An 18,210-nucleotide genomic window follows, 5' to 3' on the forward strand; every position below is an offset into this window, starting at 1 on the left:
CCCTCTTTTATCATGATTGTTATTGGCTGCTGCTGCAGAATGTCTATCGCAATTGACTGGTTAAGTATCCGCTGTCTACCAGTCGATCGCGATAGACACTTTGGCTATAGCTGCTATTCAAGGTCAAGACTTGTTCCTTCTGGAGCCCCAATGCGAAAGACTAAGAAGTGTCAGGGCACTTCAATTTAAATAGTAGGATTCTTCCCATGGTCAGACCATGGGGCACCCTACTGTAATATAGTGAAGAAACATGGCAATAGTATTAGACACACTACAGTGCACCTTACGCTACAGAAGTATTCTCAAACATCATTGCTGCAATCAGCTCCTCAGAGTGCACTAAGTCCCGTGAGACTCAGCTAGCACTGGGCATCTTTTTGGTTCTTTATTGCGGATAATGCATCTTAGTCTCAATGCGATGCAACTAGCACACACCAAAAGACTGTGCTGATGTGCGACACTTGTATATCTGTGTGTGACTGAGTCGCTGAATCTGTGTATGAAGTGCTAATATGCAGCGAACATGGCATTTTTCCATGCAAAGTTCTGTTGTGCTTCGTTTACGGACTCTGTCACACGCAATATACAAGTGTCACGTGTCAATTAATCAGCACAGTCTTCTGGTGCATCCAAGGCACATCGCAGAAAAAAAGATGCCTGATGCTAGCTGAGGTGCACTGGACCTGGCGACTCACTCTTGCCAGGCATCTCGTGCTACGTGCAGTATTGAGGCTGGATGTATGAGGACACATCTTTATTAGCGGATGTAATGCAAAGTGCGCACATTTTAAAAAATACACACTTTAGATAATAGGAATTAATGTTTGCATCCATTAATCTTTCAGGCCATGTTGATAGTCCAGTGTCAACATTATGAACAGATCCCTGGTAATGTTGCTATAAGATGCAGTTAAAGGTTTGGTGAAGATTTATCGGTATGAATGAGCAGTATTCTATTCTTGGAGTTTAAACTTACCATTATTTTCTCCATCATCATCATCATTTGGACTTTCTATGTTCTGACTACACATGTGAACTGCAAAAAAAAAAAATAATGATATTACAATATACAACAGTGTTATTGCATGAATGTTATTACATACACTATTCGTTTCCAACACTCCAGAGTACAACAGAAACAATTCCCATTTTTGTTACCTTTTTTTTCTCTTTAATGTTGAAAGCAACTGTACTCTACAAGACTTTGAAGTACAACATGGGCTTAGAAGGGCATGCTTGTCCAAGAAAATAAGCAGACATACAATATGTTAGTGTTACATCAGACTAGGGGTGGGCAACATGCGGCCCGCGGGCCGGATGCGGCCCGTGGACCGATCTTGCCTGGCCCGAAGTCCCCCACCAGTGAGCAATGACAAGCGGCCCGATTGGCTGAGCCGCTTGTCATTGCGCTACACAGCTCCCAGAAGCGGCGCCGCTGAGGAAATGCCGGTCACGTCACAGGGTCACCTGACCGGGATTTCCTCTGTGACGTCGTGCGCGGGGCGGCACGGGGGCGGAGCCACAGCAGGAGTGGACAGCGGGCAGCAGCAGTGACTCCGTGCAGCACAGCGGGCAGCGCGGATCATCTGGCAGCAGGAAACGAGGATCTGGCAGCGGGGATCTGGCAGCAGGCAGAGGGGATCTGGCAGCGGGCAGCGGGGATCTGGCAGCGGGCAGCAGATCTGCCACTGAAAAAAAGGTAAAGGGATCTGTGCATAACGTTAAAAGCTGTTATATGGGTCCAGGGGAGGGGGGTAGAGACTGCTCTATGGGTTTAGGGGAGGGGGTGGGAAGGGGAGTAGAGACTGCTATATGGGTCCGGGGGAGGGGAGGAGCTAGTAACTGTGCCCAGGGACAGAGACAGGAGCGGTGAATAACAGCATTACACAGGATGCTGTTTGTTTGTTTTCAGTATTGTTTTTTTTTTAATTTTTTTTATTACTGGATTAATGTTTGTTTTTTTAGACATTTGTATTTTGGCTGTAAAAAAACTACATATGCAACGTACTGTATATTTTGGTGTGTGTTATTATAGTTATATATACTATGTTTTTATAGTTCTATACATAACTATGGGCCTAATTCAGACCTGATCGCTAGCAGGCGATTTTTGCACTGCTGCGATCAGTTCATCACCACCTACAGGGGGAAGGGGAAATCGCTGTGCAGGTGTGTGATCACAAGTGCAGAGAGCTGCACAAACAGAAGTTTGTGCAGTCTCTGAACAGCCCAGGACTTACTCTTCCAGTGCGATGATCGGAGCCTGAGCTGACATCAGAAACCCTTCCTCCAAATGCCTGGTCCCTCCAGCGTTTTTTCCGGACACTCCTCTAAAACGATCAGTTGCCACCCACAAACACCCTCTGCCTGTCAATCACCTTGCGATTGCCCGTGCGATCGCTTTGTTCGCACCATCCCGTTGCTGCCCGGCGCTGCGGACCGACGCACCTGTGCATTGCGGTGCATACGCATGCACAGTTCAGACCTGATCGGTATTGTATATACAATATATTTTGTGTGCGGCCCTCGAATATTCACTGGAAGTGTTAAGCGGCCCCCCAGCTGAAATAATTGCCCACCCCTGCATCAGACACAGCTGTCTGAAAGGGCAAAATTTACCCAGGGCATAAGTTCGAGAGCCCAGGCAGTTTGCATAGGAGGGGTCCAAAAGAATAGTATGCCAACCACCTAAGTGCCAGGGAGACAAGAAAGCCTTTGGTTTAAAGTGGAAATGCTTCTCTTTTAAGTGAGTTCCTTTACTAAATGATCCACATAGAGAAATCCAGCTTCCCGTTCAGACTGTTAATAAGCTAGAGTTCTGCCAGATATGGGGGGAGCTGTATCAAAGCTTGGAGAGAGACAGAAAGGAGAGAGATAAAGTACCATCAAATCAGCTCCTAACTATTATGTTACAGGCTGTGTTTAAAATATGATGGCTAGGAGCAGATTGGTTGTTACTTTATCTCTCTTCAAGCTTTGCTAAAAATCCACCATTGTATTACATATGTGTAGTTAATCTGAATGATACGAACATTCGACCAAATGCTGACAAGATCAATAAGGTTGGACAATGACCAGGGCCGTAACTACGTGTGTGCCAGGTGTGCCTGGCACACAGCACAGTTGCCCTGAGGGCACAACAGCCAGCGGCATGTAATGAGTCAAATTGACTCATTACATGCCGCCTCTGCTGTGTGCGCCGCGCTGTTGAGGAGAGTGCAGCGGCGGAGGCAGCCGAGAAGGAGGAGGAGGGAGGGGGACTGGATCCGCAGCAGCGCTATGTAATTGGTAGTAGCGCCGCTGCAGCTGTCCCCTCTCCTTCCGCATTGGCTGCCCGGCGCTGCTGTGAATGCTGGGATGCGGTTCCTTCATCCCCGCATTCACAGCAGCGCCGAGCAGCCAATACGGAAGGAGAGGGGACAGCTGCAGCGGCGCTACTACCAATTACATTGCGCTGCTGCGGATCCAGTCCCCCTCCCTCCTCCTCCTTCTCCCCTGCCTCCGGAGCTGCCAGCACGAGGAGCCTGACTGCTAGCGGGGAGAGATGGTAAGTATCTCTCTCTCTCTATTTTTCTATCTTGTCTGCCGCAATGTGTAAAAAGGGGGACTGTCTGCCGTAATGTGTAAAAACGGGGGACTGGCTGCCGTTATGTGTAAAAAGGGGGAACTCTGTCTGCCGTATTGTGTAAAAAGGGGACGCTGTCTGCCGTAATGTGTAAAAAGGGGGACGCTGTCTGCCATAATGTGTATAATAGGGGTCGCTGTCTGCCATAATGTGTAAAAAAGGGGACGCTGTCTGCTGTAATGTGTAAAAAGGGAGACGCTGTCTGCCGTAATGTGTAAAAAGGGGACGCTGTCTGCTTTAATGTGTAAAAAGGGGACGCTGTCTGCCGTAATGTGTAAAAAGGGGGACTCTGCTGTAATGAATAAAAAGGGGACGCTGTCTGCCGTAATGTGTAAATAGGGGGATGCTGTCTGCCGTAATGTGTAAAAAGGGGGATGCTGTCTGCCGTAATGTGTAAAAAGGGGACGCTGTCTGCCATAATGTGTAAAAAGGGGACGCTGTCTGCCGTAATGTGTAAAAAGGGGGACGCTGTCTGCCGCAATGTGTAAAAAGGGGGACTGGCTGCCGTAATGTGTAAAAAGGGGGACGCTGTCTGCCGCAATGTGTAAAAAAGGGGATGCTGGCTGCCGTAATATGTAAAAAATGGGACGCTGTCTGCCGTAATGTGTAAAAAGGGTGACGATGTCTGCCGTAATGTGTAAAAAGGGTGACGATGTCTGCCGTAATGTGTAAAAAGGGGACTCTGCCTTAATGTGTAAAAAAGGGGACGCTGTCTGCCGTAATGTGTAAAAAGGGGACGCTGTCTGCAGTAATGTGTAAAAAGGGGACGCTGTCTGCCGTAATGTGTAAAAAGGGGACTCTGTCTGCCTTAATGTGTAAAAAAGGGGACGCTGTCTGCCGTAATGTGTAAAAAGGGGACGCTGTCTGCAGTAATGTGTAAAAAGGGGACGCTGTCTGCCATAATGTGTAAAAAGGGGACGCTGTCTGCCGTAATGTGTAAAAAGGGGGACGCTGTCTGCCGCAATGTGTAAAAAGGGGGACTGGCTGCCGTAATGTGTAAAAAGGGGGACGCTGTCTGCCGCAATGTGTAAAAAAGGGGATGCTGGCTGCCGTAATATGTAAAAAATGGGACGCTGTCTGCAGTAATGTGTAAAAAGGGTGACGATGTCTGCCGTAATGTGTAAAAAGGGTGACGATGTCTGCCGTAATGTGTAAAAAAGGGGACGCTGTCTGCCGTAATGTGTAAAAAGGGGACGCTGTCTGCAGTAATGTGTAAAAAGGGGACGCTGTCTGCCGTAATGTGTAAAAAGGGGGACGCTGTCTGCCGTAATGTGTAAAAAAGGGCGCTCTGTCTGCCGTAATGTGTAAAAAGGGGACGCTGTTTGCCATAATGTGTAAAAAGGGGGACTGTCTGCTGTAATGTGTAAAAGGGGCTCTACCTGGTGTAGTGGCGCTACTGTGCAGTGTAATTTGAATAATGAAGACTACTGTGCATTGTAGTATGAATTGGTATTATTTTGTGGCCACGCCCCTTCCCCATGAAGCCACGCCCCTATATATTTTACGCGCGCCTAAGGCGCGCACTGCCCCTATCTTGCATGGGGGGCGCCGATGCCGTTTCTTGCACACAGGGCTAAAATGCCTAGTTACGGCATTGACAATGACCACATATACTACCTCCCAACTGCCCTGCTAGCAGTGTGATAGTCCTTTTTTTTCTTAATTTGGGACTGCCAGGCTGTCACTCATTTGCGGTTGGGGGGGGGGGGGCAGAGGCATTGTCACCGCTGCTCTGCATTGCAAAACATCTTTAGTGATGCCAATGGGTGATGCACCCATGCCCCCTACCCTGCAAGACACCACTCCTCTCCACAATGCCTCATCCCTTTTTATGGTCACGCATCTTAGGTGCGCAAGGGGTCCCGCTCCCCTTAAAGGTAATGTTGGGAGGTATGCATATATGATCAGATATGGCCAACTCATAATGCAACCAGTTTACCCTCCCATTCCAATAAGAGGTTGATCAGAATGTAAAGACATATTGGCCCCATACATTGTATGATTTGTCACCAGACGAGGTAATTGTAAGATGTACATAGACTATTACATGGCAAAACTTACAAAGACTCTGTTTTACCCTGTTTAACTCATGATTGTACAATGAACTGTAAATAAGACTTTGAGTGATGCATCTTTAAAGTTTCAGATGGACAGCTAAAGCTTCCTTTACAGGGACTGGTTGGCAAGTTTGTGGACACATGTGGGATACCAATATTGTATGTACAGATCATGTACTATGGTTACTAGGATTACATGGGGTCCAGATAGAGCAGTCAGACAATGAGCCTTTGAGACACACATGGATTTGGGAGGTGTGACATTTTCCCTCCACCGGGCCCCTATAACAAGCCCCGACCTGGGTTATTAGTACACGCTCCACCTGGTGCCCCTTGACAGAATAGGGGCTTATGGCTATATTCAATTAGTGTTGGATCCTCTCCGACGGAGAGGATCCAACACTTCACTATTCAATTTGCGGGCGATTCCGACAGGTTTTTGCCCGTTTTCGACAATGCTGATCCAACTTTTTTTTAAAGTCAAATCAGCATTGTTGAAAACAGGCCAAGAACCTGTCTGAAACTCCTGCAAATTCGACATAAAACGTGGATCCGCGGCTAATCCGCTGATCTACATGTTTTCCAACAAGTCAGATTTTTCGACAAGTCAGAAAAACGGTGCTGGAATTGAATAAGTTGAATCTAGATTCGGCCTAAAAAAGTCGAAAAGTGCAGTTTTTCCGACTTGTTGGAAATTCCGACACTAATTGAATAGACCCCTTAAACTGAATGACATTTGAACAATCCTGATAAATTTGACATCCAAATCTTTGCACATGTGGGCAGCTTTGGCATGTAGCAATTGGGGGGTAGTAACTTAAGACTGGCACTGCTAAAAGCCGAATTACAAGTGTTCAGCTGTATGGGAGGAGTAATTGCACCACATAAGGTTACATAGGCAGGACTTGTCCAAAGGTGGACTTGACTATAGCACATAGGTACAGTTTCCTGGAGCAAGCTTTTGCATTCAAACAATATTAACACAATTTATATTAAAAATACATAAGTTTTACCGTACCATCATCGGTTACATTTTCAGACTCTAGTTTCTTAGATGGATCATTGAATTCATTGGTCTCTTGGATGTCATGGTTTTGTTCTAAAAATGGGAAACATTTAAATGAACAGCAATAGAACAATCATTTATGCTTTTTATTAACTATATCTTTTATAAATAAACTTCTCTCTACATAATACAACACACCTTTGCACCTGCTCAGAATAGGCGAAGTGAAATTCACGTTAAAACTATCGACGATAAATTATTGCGGCTAATTAAATAGGGGTCACAATTTGAAGTAAAATCACAGTTTTTCACGCAAAAAAAAGGGCTATCACAGCTAATTGAATACTCCCATGTGTAATTAGAAATCTGCACATATACATAGAAATATACAAATGAAAATACTCCCATGGCGAGCAAAATTATACCTACTAGTAATTTTCATTTTTAAAGAGACAATTATAATTAAAACATTAAAATACTCATACAGGCAATCAAAATCCCATTATTTTTCTTTCATAGCCTTTTAAAGTTTAAGGTTAAATTTAAACAAAAAAGGGACATGGTAACTCATCTGCCTTAGATTGATAATACTAATTGAATCCACTTTAGTTTTGCCCCCAAAAAATTATTAAGTAAAGGAAAAATATAATGACTCTCGGAGTCAGGCAAGATTGATAAAACATTTTTTTCTGGAATCTCCATATTTTGATTGACAAAGGGTCAAAATTTCAAAGTGATATGTGGATTAGGCACTGAGATGGGAATTATTTTCCAGATACACCTCACAAAAACAGAGCATCAATAGTGGCATTTCCCAGCAATTGTTCGAAATTTTGACCCCCTATATCTCAAATACTGTGAGGCCTAGAGAAGAAAAATTTGACAAGGGTTAGTAGATACAGTATGTGGTAGTATCAAGTGTACAAAGTATCATGAAATTCTGAGTCGGTGGGTGTCATGCTTGGGTGAACTGACATGTAATGACCCACTTACTTACCTGTGATGCCACTGGCTCTTGGTGAAGGGCTGGGAGTGCTGCACCAAGTTATGATGTTACAGCCTGGTAGCACACTCTAAAGAAAAGAACATGCTGTCCAAATCACTGTCATTACACACTAGGGGGCCTATTCATCATCGGTAGGCTAGATGGCCCGTGATGATAAAGTACTCAACTCCAAGCAAAGGTGGATGTGAATTCTTAATTACTGGAGCAATTCAGTATTGCTCCACTGTTGAGACAACTGCTCCAAAAAGCAGCTGTATCCATAATCCCTAGCACTGTTACTGAAGTAGCAGTGTTTACTTACCGGTGCCAGGTCTGCCAAGTGCGTATGCATGGTGGTGATAGTGTGGAGGCAAGGGATTGAATCGTCTGAATCCCACTTCGCAACTCCGGACCACCTTTCCATAGGAAAGGGCTCCAGGAAACAAAACCACTAAAGGATGGCATTGGTTTCTGTAGGCAAACTCTGAAAACAATGTGGCCTCATCAGACAGACACCTAATAAGGAATATACCTGTTATGTAAAACATGTGGAAATTAGCATTTCCACGTGTGTAACTGGCCCACTAGTGATAATAAATAATAATAATAATAGGTGAGAGGTGGGGTGGAGACAGCACTTATGAGATATTACCCAACTAGCAAGGGAGGCGACATCTAGGGAACCAAGGTGGCACACGCTAACCGTGTAAAAAGCTGCAATAATTAACATTTCCTCCTTTCTGGTTTTTACATTTCCTAAAAATGAACTGAAATCTTATTGGCTGCTTCGGAGTTCAGTGAACAGGAAAGGATAATACTAAGCATATGTAGGAAAGAACACGGGTAGATGGAGGAGAGTTGATGAGTCCGCAGCAGACAAGTGGCACACTATTCTCTGTTGCAGCATGGACTGAGATATCATCAAGGTCATGGATGGATTAATACGCTGGATATCTCCGCCAAGGCATATTATATCCTGTATAAAATCCTATTGTATACTGCTTGTATAATATTTGTGAGTCGTGCCACTGATATATTTTCCACTTGTGATCCAATAGGTTGGATTGAATAGAAAAGTATCCATATAAATTCTTGAATGATTTATGTCAGAGGTTCTCAAACTCGGTCCTCCGGAGCCCACACAGTGCATGTTTTGCAGGTAACCCAGCAGGTGCACAGCTGTATTAATTACTCACTGACACATTTTAAAATGTCCACAGGTGGAGCTAATTATTTCACTTGCGATTCTGTGAGGAGACCTGCAAAACATGCACTGTGTGGGCCCCCGAGGACCGAGTTTGAGAACCTCTGATTTATGTAATGTTTAGTATTAGATATGAGTTGGCTTTATGGAAATGTGGTAGAATGACTTCTAGCCAACTTCTACAATGGATGTGCTGTTTACTGCGCATTGGGTGTCATTCCGACCTGATTGCAGTGCAGCGATCAGGTCACTACTGCGCATGCCTATGCACCGCAATGCGCAGGCGCGTCGTACGGATACAAAGCGGATCGTTACTGGGCGATGGATAACGATTAATCCATTCGCACAGCCGATTGCAAGGAGACTGACAGGAGGAAGGCGTTTGTGGGTGTCAACTGACCGTTTTCTGGGAGTGTTTGGAAAAACGCAGGCGTGTCCAAGTGTTTGCAGGGCGGGTGTCTGACGTCAATTCCGGGGCCGGACAGAATGAAGTGATCGCAGCGGCTGAGTAAGTTCTGGGCAACTCAGAAACTGCACAAACTATTTTTGTACCACTCGGCTGCAAAAGCGATTGCACACTTGCACAGCAAATATACACCCCCCTGTAAGCGGTGACTATGCGTTTGCGCGGCTGCAAAAAGTAGCTAGCGAGCGATCAACTCGGAATGACCCCCCTTGTTCCTTCGTTTAAAACTTTTTATAGCTGTTTAGTAAGTTGGAGTGAGGAAAGTTTTACTTACTCATCATAAATGAGAAAATACTGGAAAATCTGTGTGCAAGACAGAAAAAGTATATACTTCTGCTCCAACCGAAATACCTCTAACTGAAGATTTAAGATAAAATTATGTAAATGCAACATATTAATTAGGGTGAAGTGTAAGATGCTCTGTCTAATGATATTAGCTGGCACAGACAGAGACCCTTACCGTCCTAAGTGGTCCCTCTCTTTCCTGCTGTGCAATAATAATGAGAAGCACAGAGAGAGAAATGTCCGTATTCCAACTCTGAAAGGCAGCTCATGAATTAACCTACACAGGAGATTATTATTAATATCGTATAAATAGTTAAATGACCACTATTCTCCCAGTCGGCAAAAAAACAGACAAAAATGGTAATTCAGACAAATTGGATAACTCAAACTAATTTAACCAATTTTTTTGTGTTTTTTGGTGATTGGAAGCAAATGGTGGACTGTCTTTTGCTGCAATATATTAACAGATTTTCATTCCAAAAAGCGAATTGGTTGGTTAGACAGATAATCTTAGGGTGGGTACACATCAGGTCCATATCGGCATAATTTGCGTATCAGAATTACAAATTGTGTATATCATCTGATGTGTACTCTCAATTGTGCGATATCTTCTGGTTTGCAGTGCTGCACAGCCAACCGGACGATATCACATGCGGCACTGTGCATATTAATAAAGGACAGAACAGGAACAACATATTGCTCCGTCATTAATTAAATCATCTGATGTGTATGGCCAATTGGGGATGGTTCGGGGCGAAGGCAAATTGTCCCGGCTATTGGCCCAATTGGCCGTCGGTCTGATGGGTACCCACGCTTAAGATGTACGGTCAGTTTAAGTAATGTGGAAAACTGGCAAAACTTGATCTTTAAAGACTTAACAAATACATGACAGAGCTTGATAACAAAAATATATGGAAATTTCTATTGTCATATTCAGCTCCTTATGGGTTTTTTTAAAAGTCCTGAAATAATGAAAATCTGACATGGACAGGAAGACATAATTTACCTAAACATCACAGCTACAGTATCACAATTTCCTAAACATGTTTACATATAATGATACTGGTACATAACAACTATCATTGCTGAAAATTCAACAAGTCAGTAAATGAAGCCCCCCGGATCTTCAGTTTACATTTGGGGATGTAGGAGGGATAGTAATTGCAGACCATGTCAAATCGCAAGACAGATCACATGATTGACAAGCTCCAACTGACACGATAGGACGTATCCCCTCCAGCACTTTTAAACATACCGAACCCTTTATCTAACACACATTATATATTGTTTCTTGATATGAGGGGAACATCATTGTAAAAAGACCTGTGAGTGTGCCTCAGTGATGTCATATGAGTGATGCAGATGGGTTCAACTCACAAAATGGCCGCCTCCAGTGTGTACAGTATAGTATGTGACACAAGTTCAGTTTGAGATAGGCAAAGTAAAGGAATACTAATTATCTGTGCAAAAGTTGCAATCAGTGGTTTGCAAGTCATGTACTATTAATATAAATGCTGTGGGCGCTACTCATCGCGGCCCGGGTTAAAGCGGCTTCGTGTGACATCACGCAGCCGCCGCAGCCAGCCCCCCCAAACGGTCTGGGCACACCTGCATTGCCCGGACCGCGCCCCCTAAATGGCGGCCAAACGCCACCGGCCCGCCCCCTCCCGCCTAGTGACCGCATCTGCCTGTCAATCAGGCAGAGGCGATCGCAGTGCTAAGACAGCCGTCGGCTGTTTGCCATTGCGCTGGCGCACTGCGGTGTCAGCACATGCGCACTTCAGACCTGATCGCTGCTATGCGAACACGCACAGCAGGGATCAGGTCTGAATTAGCCCCACGATTAATTAAAAATAAACTAGCAGATGGTAACAGGGATGTTTTATATGAACATACGCAGTTAAACTTTCATCGAAAAGTCTATTTGCCTTGGATTTTTAATTAATGGTGCAACTCCTGGCCACTGACTGAAATTTGGAAATAAATAACTGAATAGTCCAGAGGTTCCCAAACTGTGTGCCGTGGCTCCCTGGGGTGCCTCGGGACACTTGCAGGGGTGCCCTGGGTTGGTGGTCCAGGACCAATTCAAATTATTAATGGTCAATATAATAGGCAAAACCAGTGCTGGTGGCTGCCAGTCATAAAATATGTGGCCAAACAGAAGCAAATCTTGTCCCTCACCACACAACTGACCCTAAGGATGACATATAAGCGCGATCTACTTAATGTAATATTTCTTTCTAAATTTCTCAATAAGAAATTTTTGGCCATGGGGTGCCGTGAAACAAATTCTGATATTCTAGGGCGCTGTGATTCAAAAAAGTTTGGAAACCACTGGAATAGTCCCATCAGCAAAGTTCCCAACAAGGTTAATGCAAAATATGATCCACATAATAATCAACGGTTAACACTCAGATTTGTTTATTCATTTATTTATTCAACAAATATGTTGTTGTTTTTTTTTACATATTGTGTACATATGAATTACAACTGATAGAAATGTATTGTGTTACTTATTTTCTTTTCTTTCTGACGCAAATTCTAAGAGCTCTTTCATTGTCAGTGTAGTATAAGAGCACATTATAGGTAATTTTATGTTTAATATGGTGTCAAAGAGCCCTTGGCTTTGATCAGGAATCTCTTTCTGTTTGCCGGCCGACTAATTAGCTAGAAGTAAGGGCGCACAGGTTAAAGTACAGATAGGTATTGTTTAAGCACAAAAACCCCCAGAAAAATATTAATTTTAGTTTCACTCTAAAATTATCACAAAAAATGGGGGGTGCTACCACGGACACAAAGACTATAGTCACATAATTCAAGAGGAAGAGGAAAATGTCCAAAATGTGGTGCACAAGAAATTACATAGTAGCTAAAATATAACTTTTATTAATATTTCAAGTAAAAGATATGCGTAAAAAGCGAAAAATTTATTTAAAAGAAAAAGTATAGAAGTGTCAAAAAGAATGAAAATGTGTGTTAAAAAATCGCTATATGTGAAAAGACTCCATGACTCCATTAGGGCATATTTTAAGATATAAAATCACATGAGAAATGAACCCATAAGGTCCCACAGACCTAACAGTGATTGATATATACCTTTTGGAGATCATACTGTACCCAAGATCGGATATTACATCACGATATATTAATACACTGGGCACAGATCCTTTGCTCTCCTTCTATTTTCTGAATTTCTTCAGAAAAAATAGTTCATGGAGTCTTTTCACATATAGCGATTTTTTAACACACATTTTCATTCTTTTTGACACTTCTATACTTTTTCTTTTAAATAAATTTTTCGCTTTTTACGCATATCTTTTACTTGAAATATTAATAAAAGTTATATTTTAGCTACTATGTAATTTCTTGTGCACCACATTTTGGACATTTTCCTCTTCATCTTGAATTATGCGGCCGACTAATTACGTAGCTCAAATAATGGGTGCAAGGCAACAATATCTTTTTTTTAATTATTACTATTGTTTGTGTTCTTGATTTCTCTGGTTTAGCTATAAAGTAACAAAGGCCAGAATATGTAAAATAAGGAAGTGTTTTCTAGTCTTGTGCTAGGAATCTCTAGCTCCTTATACTGCAGCTTAGAATTCATAGTAGATTCTTTCACAAGCAGTTGTGACCACATCCCCTGTTTGACCACATCTCCTTCTCACCAGGGCCTACAATATGCTATGGCAGCCCTGCTTAAATGAACCATGAGGAGACGTCAGGGGAGGCATTCAATTTGTCGGGATCCCAGCTGTCAGGAGATCGACGCTAGAATCCCGACACCCGGTGAACTACTGGCGGTCGGAAATACCGACCGCTGTCCAAAATCCCCACTCGGGTAGTGGCCCACGCCACTACCCAAGGGAGACTATAACCCTGTGGTGACCATAGGCCACCACCGGGCCCGAAGCGTGGCGAGCACAGCGAGCCTGTGAGGGGACACGCTGCGCTTGCTGCCGGTATTCCGGCTGTCAGGATCTCGACGTCGGTCTCCTGACTGCCAGGATTCTGACAGTCGGGATATCATACTGATCCTGCTCAGACACAATAACACTTTCAAGTCAAGTCAAGTAAATAAAAAAGCAGTTCTGATATCGGGATCAGTATAATATCCCGCCTGTCGGGATCCTGGCGGTCAGGAGACTGACACCGGGATCCCGACAGCTGGAATCTGGTCTGCTGCTGCCCTTGAGCTATGCAGTTTACTATATGCTAGTACAGGGAACTGCCATATGCTGTGTAACATCAGTCTACCCCTTGCACTGCCCCCTGCTGTGACTGCTGCTCTGCCCCCCTATGAGGTGTCTCAACCTTACTGACACCATCAGATAGTGACCATCATCAATACACATTTTTAGCCAGTCCCAATCCACATTTGACCATTGGAAAGTTACTTTATGCAAATGCTTTGAGCTATGTAGTGTCTAAGAAAAACTTAGTGAATGGACGCCAGTGTCTGTGCTACAATCAGTGGAACTTAGGCAGCTGCCTATGGTTCCAACAGTTAGGGGTCACCTTACACACTGAATGAGTACCAATGTCACCGCAGTACCCCCACATGGAGCGCTGCCCACTGACATGCAGAATAAAGTTGTTGGCTGCTATATGTCATAGCCCAACAACACATGATGAGACATGTTTTATTTATTCAGATCGACAGCAAATGATCAACATGCACAAGGTCGACATGGTCAAAAGGTCGACATGTTGGCACGGGAATGGTCGACACATAAAGAGGTCGACATGAGTTTTGATGGTTTTTGGTGTCAAAATATGACTTTCTGCACGTGGACCCCCAATTAGTGCACAGCTTCGCTCACCATGTTTCGGGCAGGTTACTATTCCCAATTTTAGTTCACGTAGATGGTAAAGTATGAAAAAATACTTAAAGTGGGAAAAAAATCCCCAAAACTCAAGTCGAACATATGCTGCATTTGAAAATGTGGATCTTTTGACCATGTAGACCATTTAGCTTTGACCTTTTAACTGTTGACCTATCATTCGGATACTGGAGAAAAGAGGGTACATTCTGGTGGCTCATATAGACGGGATCCGGTCTGAAGAGCGACAGTGTCTAGGTCGACAATGTTTAGGTCGACCACTATAGGTCGACAGTCACTAGGTCGACAGGGTCAGAAGGTCGGCAGGGTCAAAAGGTTGACATGTTCTAGGTTGACAGGTCAAAAGGTCGACATGAGTTTTTAAGTTTTTTTTACTTTTTCATACGTGACGATCCATGTGGACTACAATTGGAACGGTAATCTGTGCCGAGCGAAGCGGTCATGCAAGGGGACACGGTGCACTAACTGGGGTTCCCGGTCACTCTACGAAGAAGCATGGCGAGCGAAGCGAGTCATGCAAGGGGACACGATGCACTAACTGGGGTTCCCGGTCACTCTACGAAGAAAACAACACCAAAAAAAACATAAAAAACTCTTGTTGACCTTTTGACCTGTCGACCTAGAACATGTCGACCTTCTGACCCTGTCGACCTAGTGACTGTCGACCTATAGTGGTCGACCTAGACACTGTCGATCTAATGATCCACACCCCATATAGACATGGGTTTCAGAAAACATGGCTTGCGGCTGCTGGGGGGCAGGTGCATATACACACCCTCATAACTGTCAATAGCACTAGCTAGCCACGATTAGCTGACTGATTATATAGCTGACTGACTGATAATTATATAACGCCTCCAGCACAATGGCCTAAAATCGGTAGCCTTTCGGCTATATTATATGACATACAGTAGTAGCCATCTATGTACTGTACAACACTCAGTTGACCATCAGAACTATTGCAGGCAAGAATTCCATATAAATTTTACAGGAGAAATCAATAGATGTTTGTAGTTAATTTACTTTCTATTTATGTTGTTTAAACTGTATACTAAAAGTGCCAACGTTCTCTCTTGAGTTAACACCACTTAGAATGCATACAATTAGGGTTATGTGGCTTTAGCTATTTACTACTAACACCGTTAAGTCACATCACCACACTATTGTGGGGTGTAACTCTGTATACACATTTGTCATATATGCACATAAGCATACCTCCCAACTTTCAGAATTAGTGATTCGGGACTCCTGAAAGTTCCATCGAAAAGGGTGTGTTGCCTTGCCAAAAGGGGCATGGCTTTGCGGGAATGCCGCAATCATGAGCCACGCCTCAAATTTTTGTCAATGTCGGGACATGCCCAGAGCTCCGTGAGCTGCTAGCCATGCCCCCAGGCCCTTTGTCTTCTGTGAATACACGCTATGCGCATGCTAAGCAGAGCAGTGAGTGACATGGAGCCTCCCAATTCCCCCACTGCAGGACCCTGCGGTACACGGGTGGGACAGTGCCCAAAAAACGAGACTGTCCTGTGAAAATCGGGTCAGTTGGGAGGTATGTGTAAGTGCCCCTTTCTAGTGAATGTCTATTCCTACACGTTAGAGACCTATATACATCTAAGTACACATGAGCACCACTGTTTGTGTGTCCATTAATTTTTTGCCTTTATTCACATCTACTATGTTTAAAAAATGACAGCTAGGAGCTGATTGGATGGTTCTCTCTCTCCAAGCTTTTCTAAATCTCCAAAGTGAACAAGAGATCAAGGCCGTAACTAGGTGTGTGTCGATTGTGCCTTGACCACAGCGCACTTGCACTGAAGGCGCACCATCGGCAGCACCCAAATCCTCCCCCCCCCCATGGCCGTAGCCACTGTCAGTACTCCCTATTATTGAGTCCAGCGCTGCCGCCTGCCGGAGCTGCTGCTTCTGAAGAACATGGCATTTTACCCAGCACTGCCGCCTGTCTCCCACCACCTCTGTAGGACTCTGAGCGCAGCATTCCCCCACACTACCGTGATCTCAGGCGCCCAAGTCCCGCCGCTGCGGCCAGCTCCCGGGTCTCTACCTTGAAACTCAGCCTGCCTCTGGAATCTGCCCTGACTACCTGTCCTTATGAGCGCCTTATTAACACAGCAGATGGATGCTGGATCGCAGGTCACAGGTGAGTATCTATCTCTCTCCCATAAAAGGGGGACTGCCTACCATAATGTGTAAAAAAAAAAATGCGGACTGACTGCCATAATGTGTAAATAGGAGAACTGCCTGCCATAATGTTTTTTTTTTTAAATTGGGACTGCCTGCCAGTATGTGTAAAACAGGGGACTCTGTCTGCCTAATGTGTAAAATAGGGGACTCTGCCTGCCTAATGTGTAAAAAAGGGGACTCTGCCTGACTAATGTGTAAAAAAAGGGGACTCTACGTACCTAATTGTAAAAAAGGGGCACTCTGCCTTCTTAATGTGTAAAAAAAAAAAGGAGGGGACTCTGCCTGCTGTAATGTGTAAAAGTGAGCTCTGCCTGCTGTAATGTATAAATAGGAGCTCTGCCTACCGTAATGTACAAAAGGGTGCTCTGTGGCCACGTCCCTTCCCCATAAAGCCAAGCACCTATATTTTTGGCACGCGTCTGTGGCGCGCTGGCCCTTATTTTTATATGTGGGGGCGCCGATGCTGTTTCTTGCACACAGCGCTAAAATGTCTAGTTATGGCACCGCAAGAGATACTATGAACATACAACTAAAGGATGCTGATGTCCTTATAACTAAAATTATAGGGATCCACCCTCCCGTATTAACCATAGGTGTAAAGTACAGCAGGATATGACTGAGCATCTGTAGCTACAGATGGTGCCTCCATTATCTTGGCTGGCTGAGGCATTAGCCGTGAACGGGCATACGCAGCGTGCCTGTGCACAAGGAGGCTTGCCTAATTGTAGGGAGGAGCGCCTAGCCGTAGGGAGGTACACAGAGCGTTTGGCGTTACCTTTAAGTGTAATACCTGCGATCATCCACCAGATGTCGCTTTTTAAAATCACCAATGCGCATGCGTGTGGTCTCCATTAAAATACAATACCAAACTACAACGTAAGTACTTTACTGGTGCGTCTCATTACGCTACAATATGCTATAGTATGTCATACAGTATATTACAGTGTACAGATGCAAATACTGTAGTACAGTATATATAGATGCAAATGAATGTGATAAAGCTACAGTATAGTCCATTGACGTTAAGAATATGTGAGCATCCAAATCCCGCAGACAAATCAACAAATAAAAACAGTAGTGTATACAGACGCAAACAAACGTGTTACAGGTATGTAAACAAAACGTTAGATAGGAGATAGATATCACCAAGCGCCACAAGGAATACCTTTTTACAGTATCATTCACAGACAATCAATATGACGACAAATGAATAAATATCAAGAAATATACATCCCTTGCGAAAATGCGTCCAGTACTCAAAATTCAGAACTTCTCCTCATTGAATGTGACATGGGTCAACATATATGAAAACAGAGGATAAAAATGGCAACATGTGTAGTAAAGCAATGCTGAAGGAGCGTCACAATACCCTAGCTAAAATACACAGGGGCTATGAGGTTTAATCAATCAATTAATGAATATAGTGTATGCAGACGCAAAACAAGGAGTTTAAGCTACAGTACAGTATGGTCCATTGAAGTCAGTACAGTACAGTACGTGAACGGCCAAGTTCCCTGGCCATTAGGGTATAATCTA

General features: G+C 44.0%; 1 protein-coding gene across 2 annotated transcripts in view; it reads right to left on the reverse strand.

Moving 5' to 3' along the window:
• MACROD2 (mono-ADP ribosylhydrolase 2) overlaps window positions 1–18,210 on the reverse strand; it is a 3,123,444-nt gene that overhangs the window by 13,653 nt on the left and 3,091,581 nt on the right. For both annotated transcript variants that reach the window (XM_063918531.1, XM_063918530.1), the window contains exons 18-19: window positions 6,701–6,781; window positions 977–1,036 (exon numbers count right to left, since the gene is read on the reverse strand). In XM_063918531.1, coding sequence (XP_063774601.1) covers window positions 977–1,036; window positions 6,701–6,781 — 141 coding nt within the window. The remainder of the gene's footprint in view (window positions 1–976; window positions 1,037–6,700; window positions 6,782–18,210) is intronic.

Source organism: Pseudophryne corroboree, chromosome 4 (genome assembly GCF_028390025.1).
Source record: "Pseudophryne corroboree isolate aPseCor3 chromosome 4, aPseCor3.hap2, whole genome shotgun sequence".
In the NCBI taxonomy this organism is placed as follows: domain Eukaryota; kingdom Metazoa; phylum Chordata; class Amphibia; order Anura; family Myobatrachidae; genus Pseudophryne; species Pseudophryne corroboree.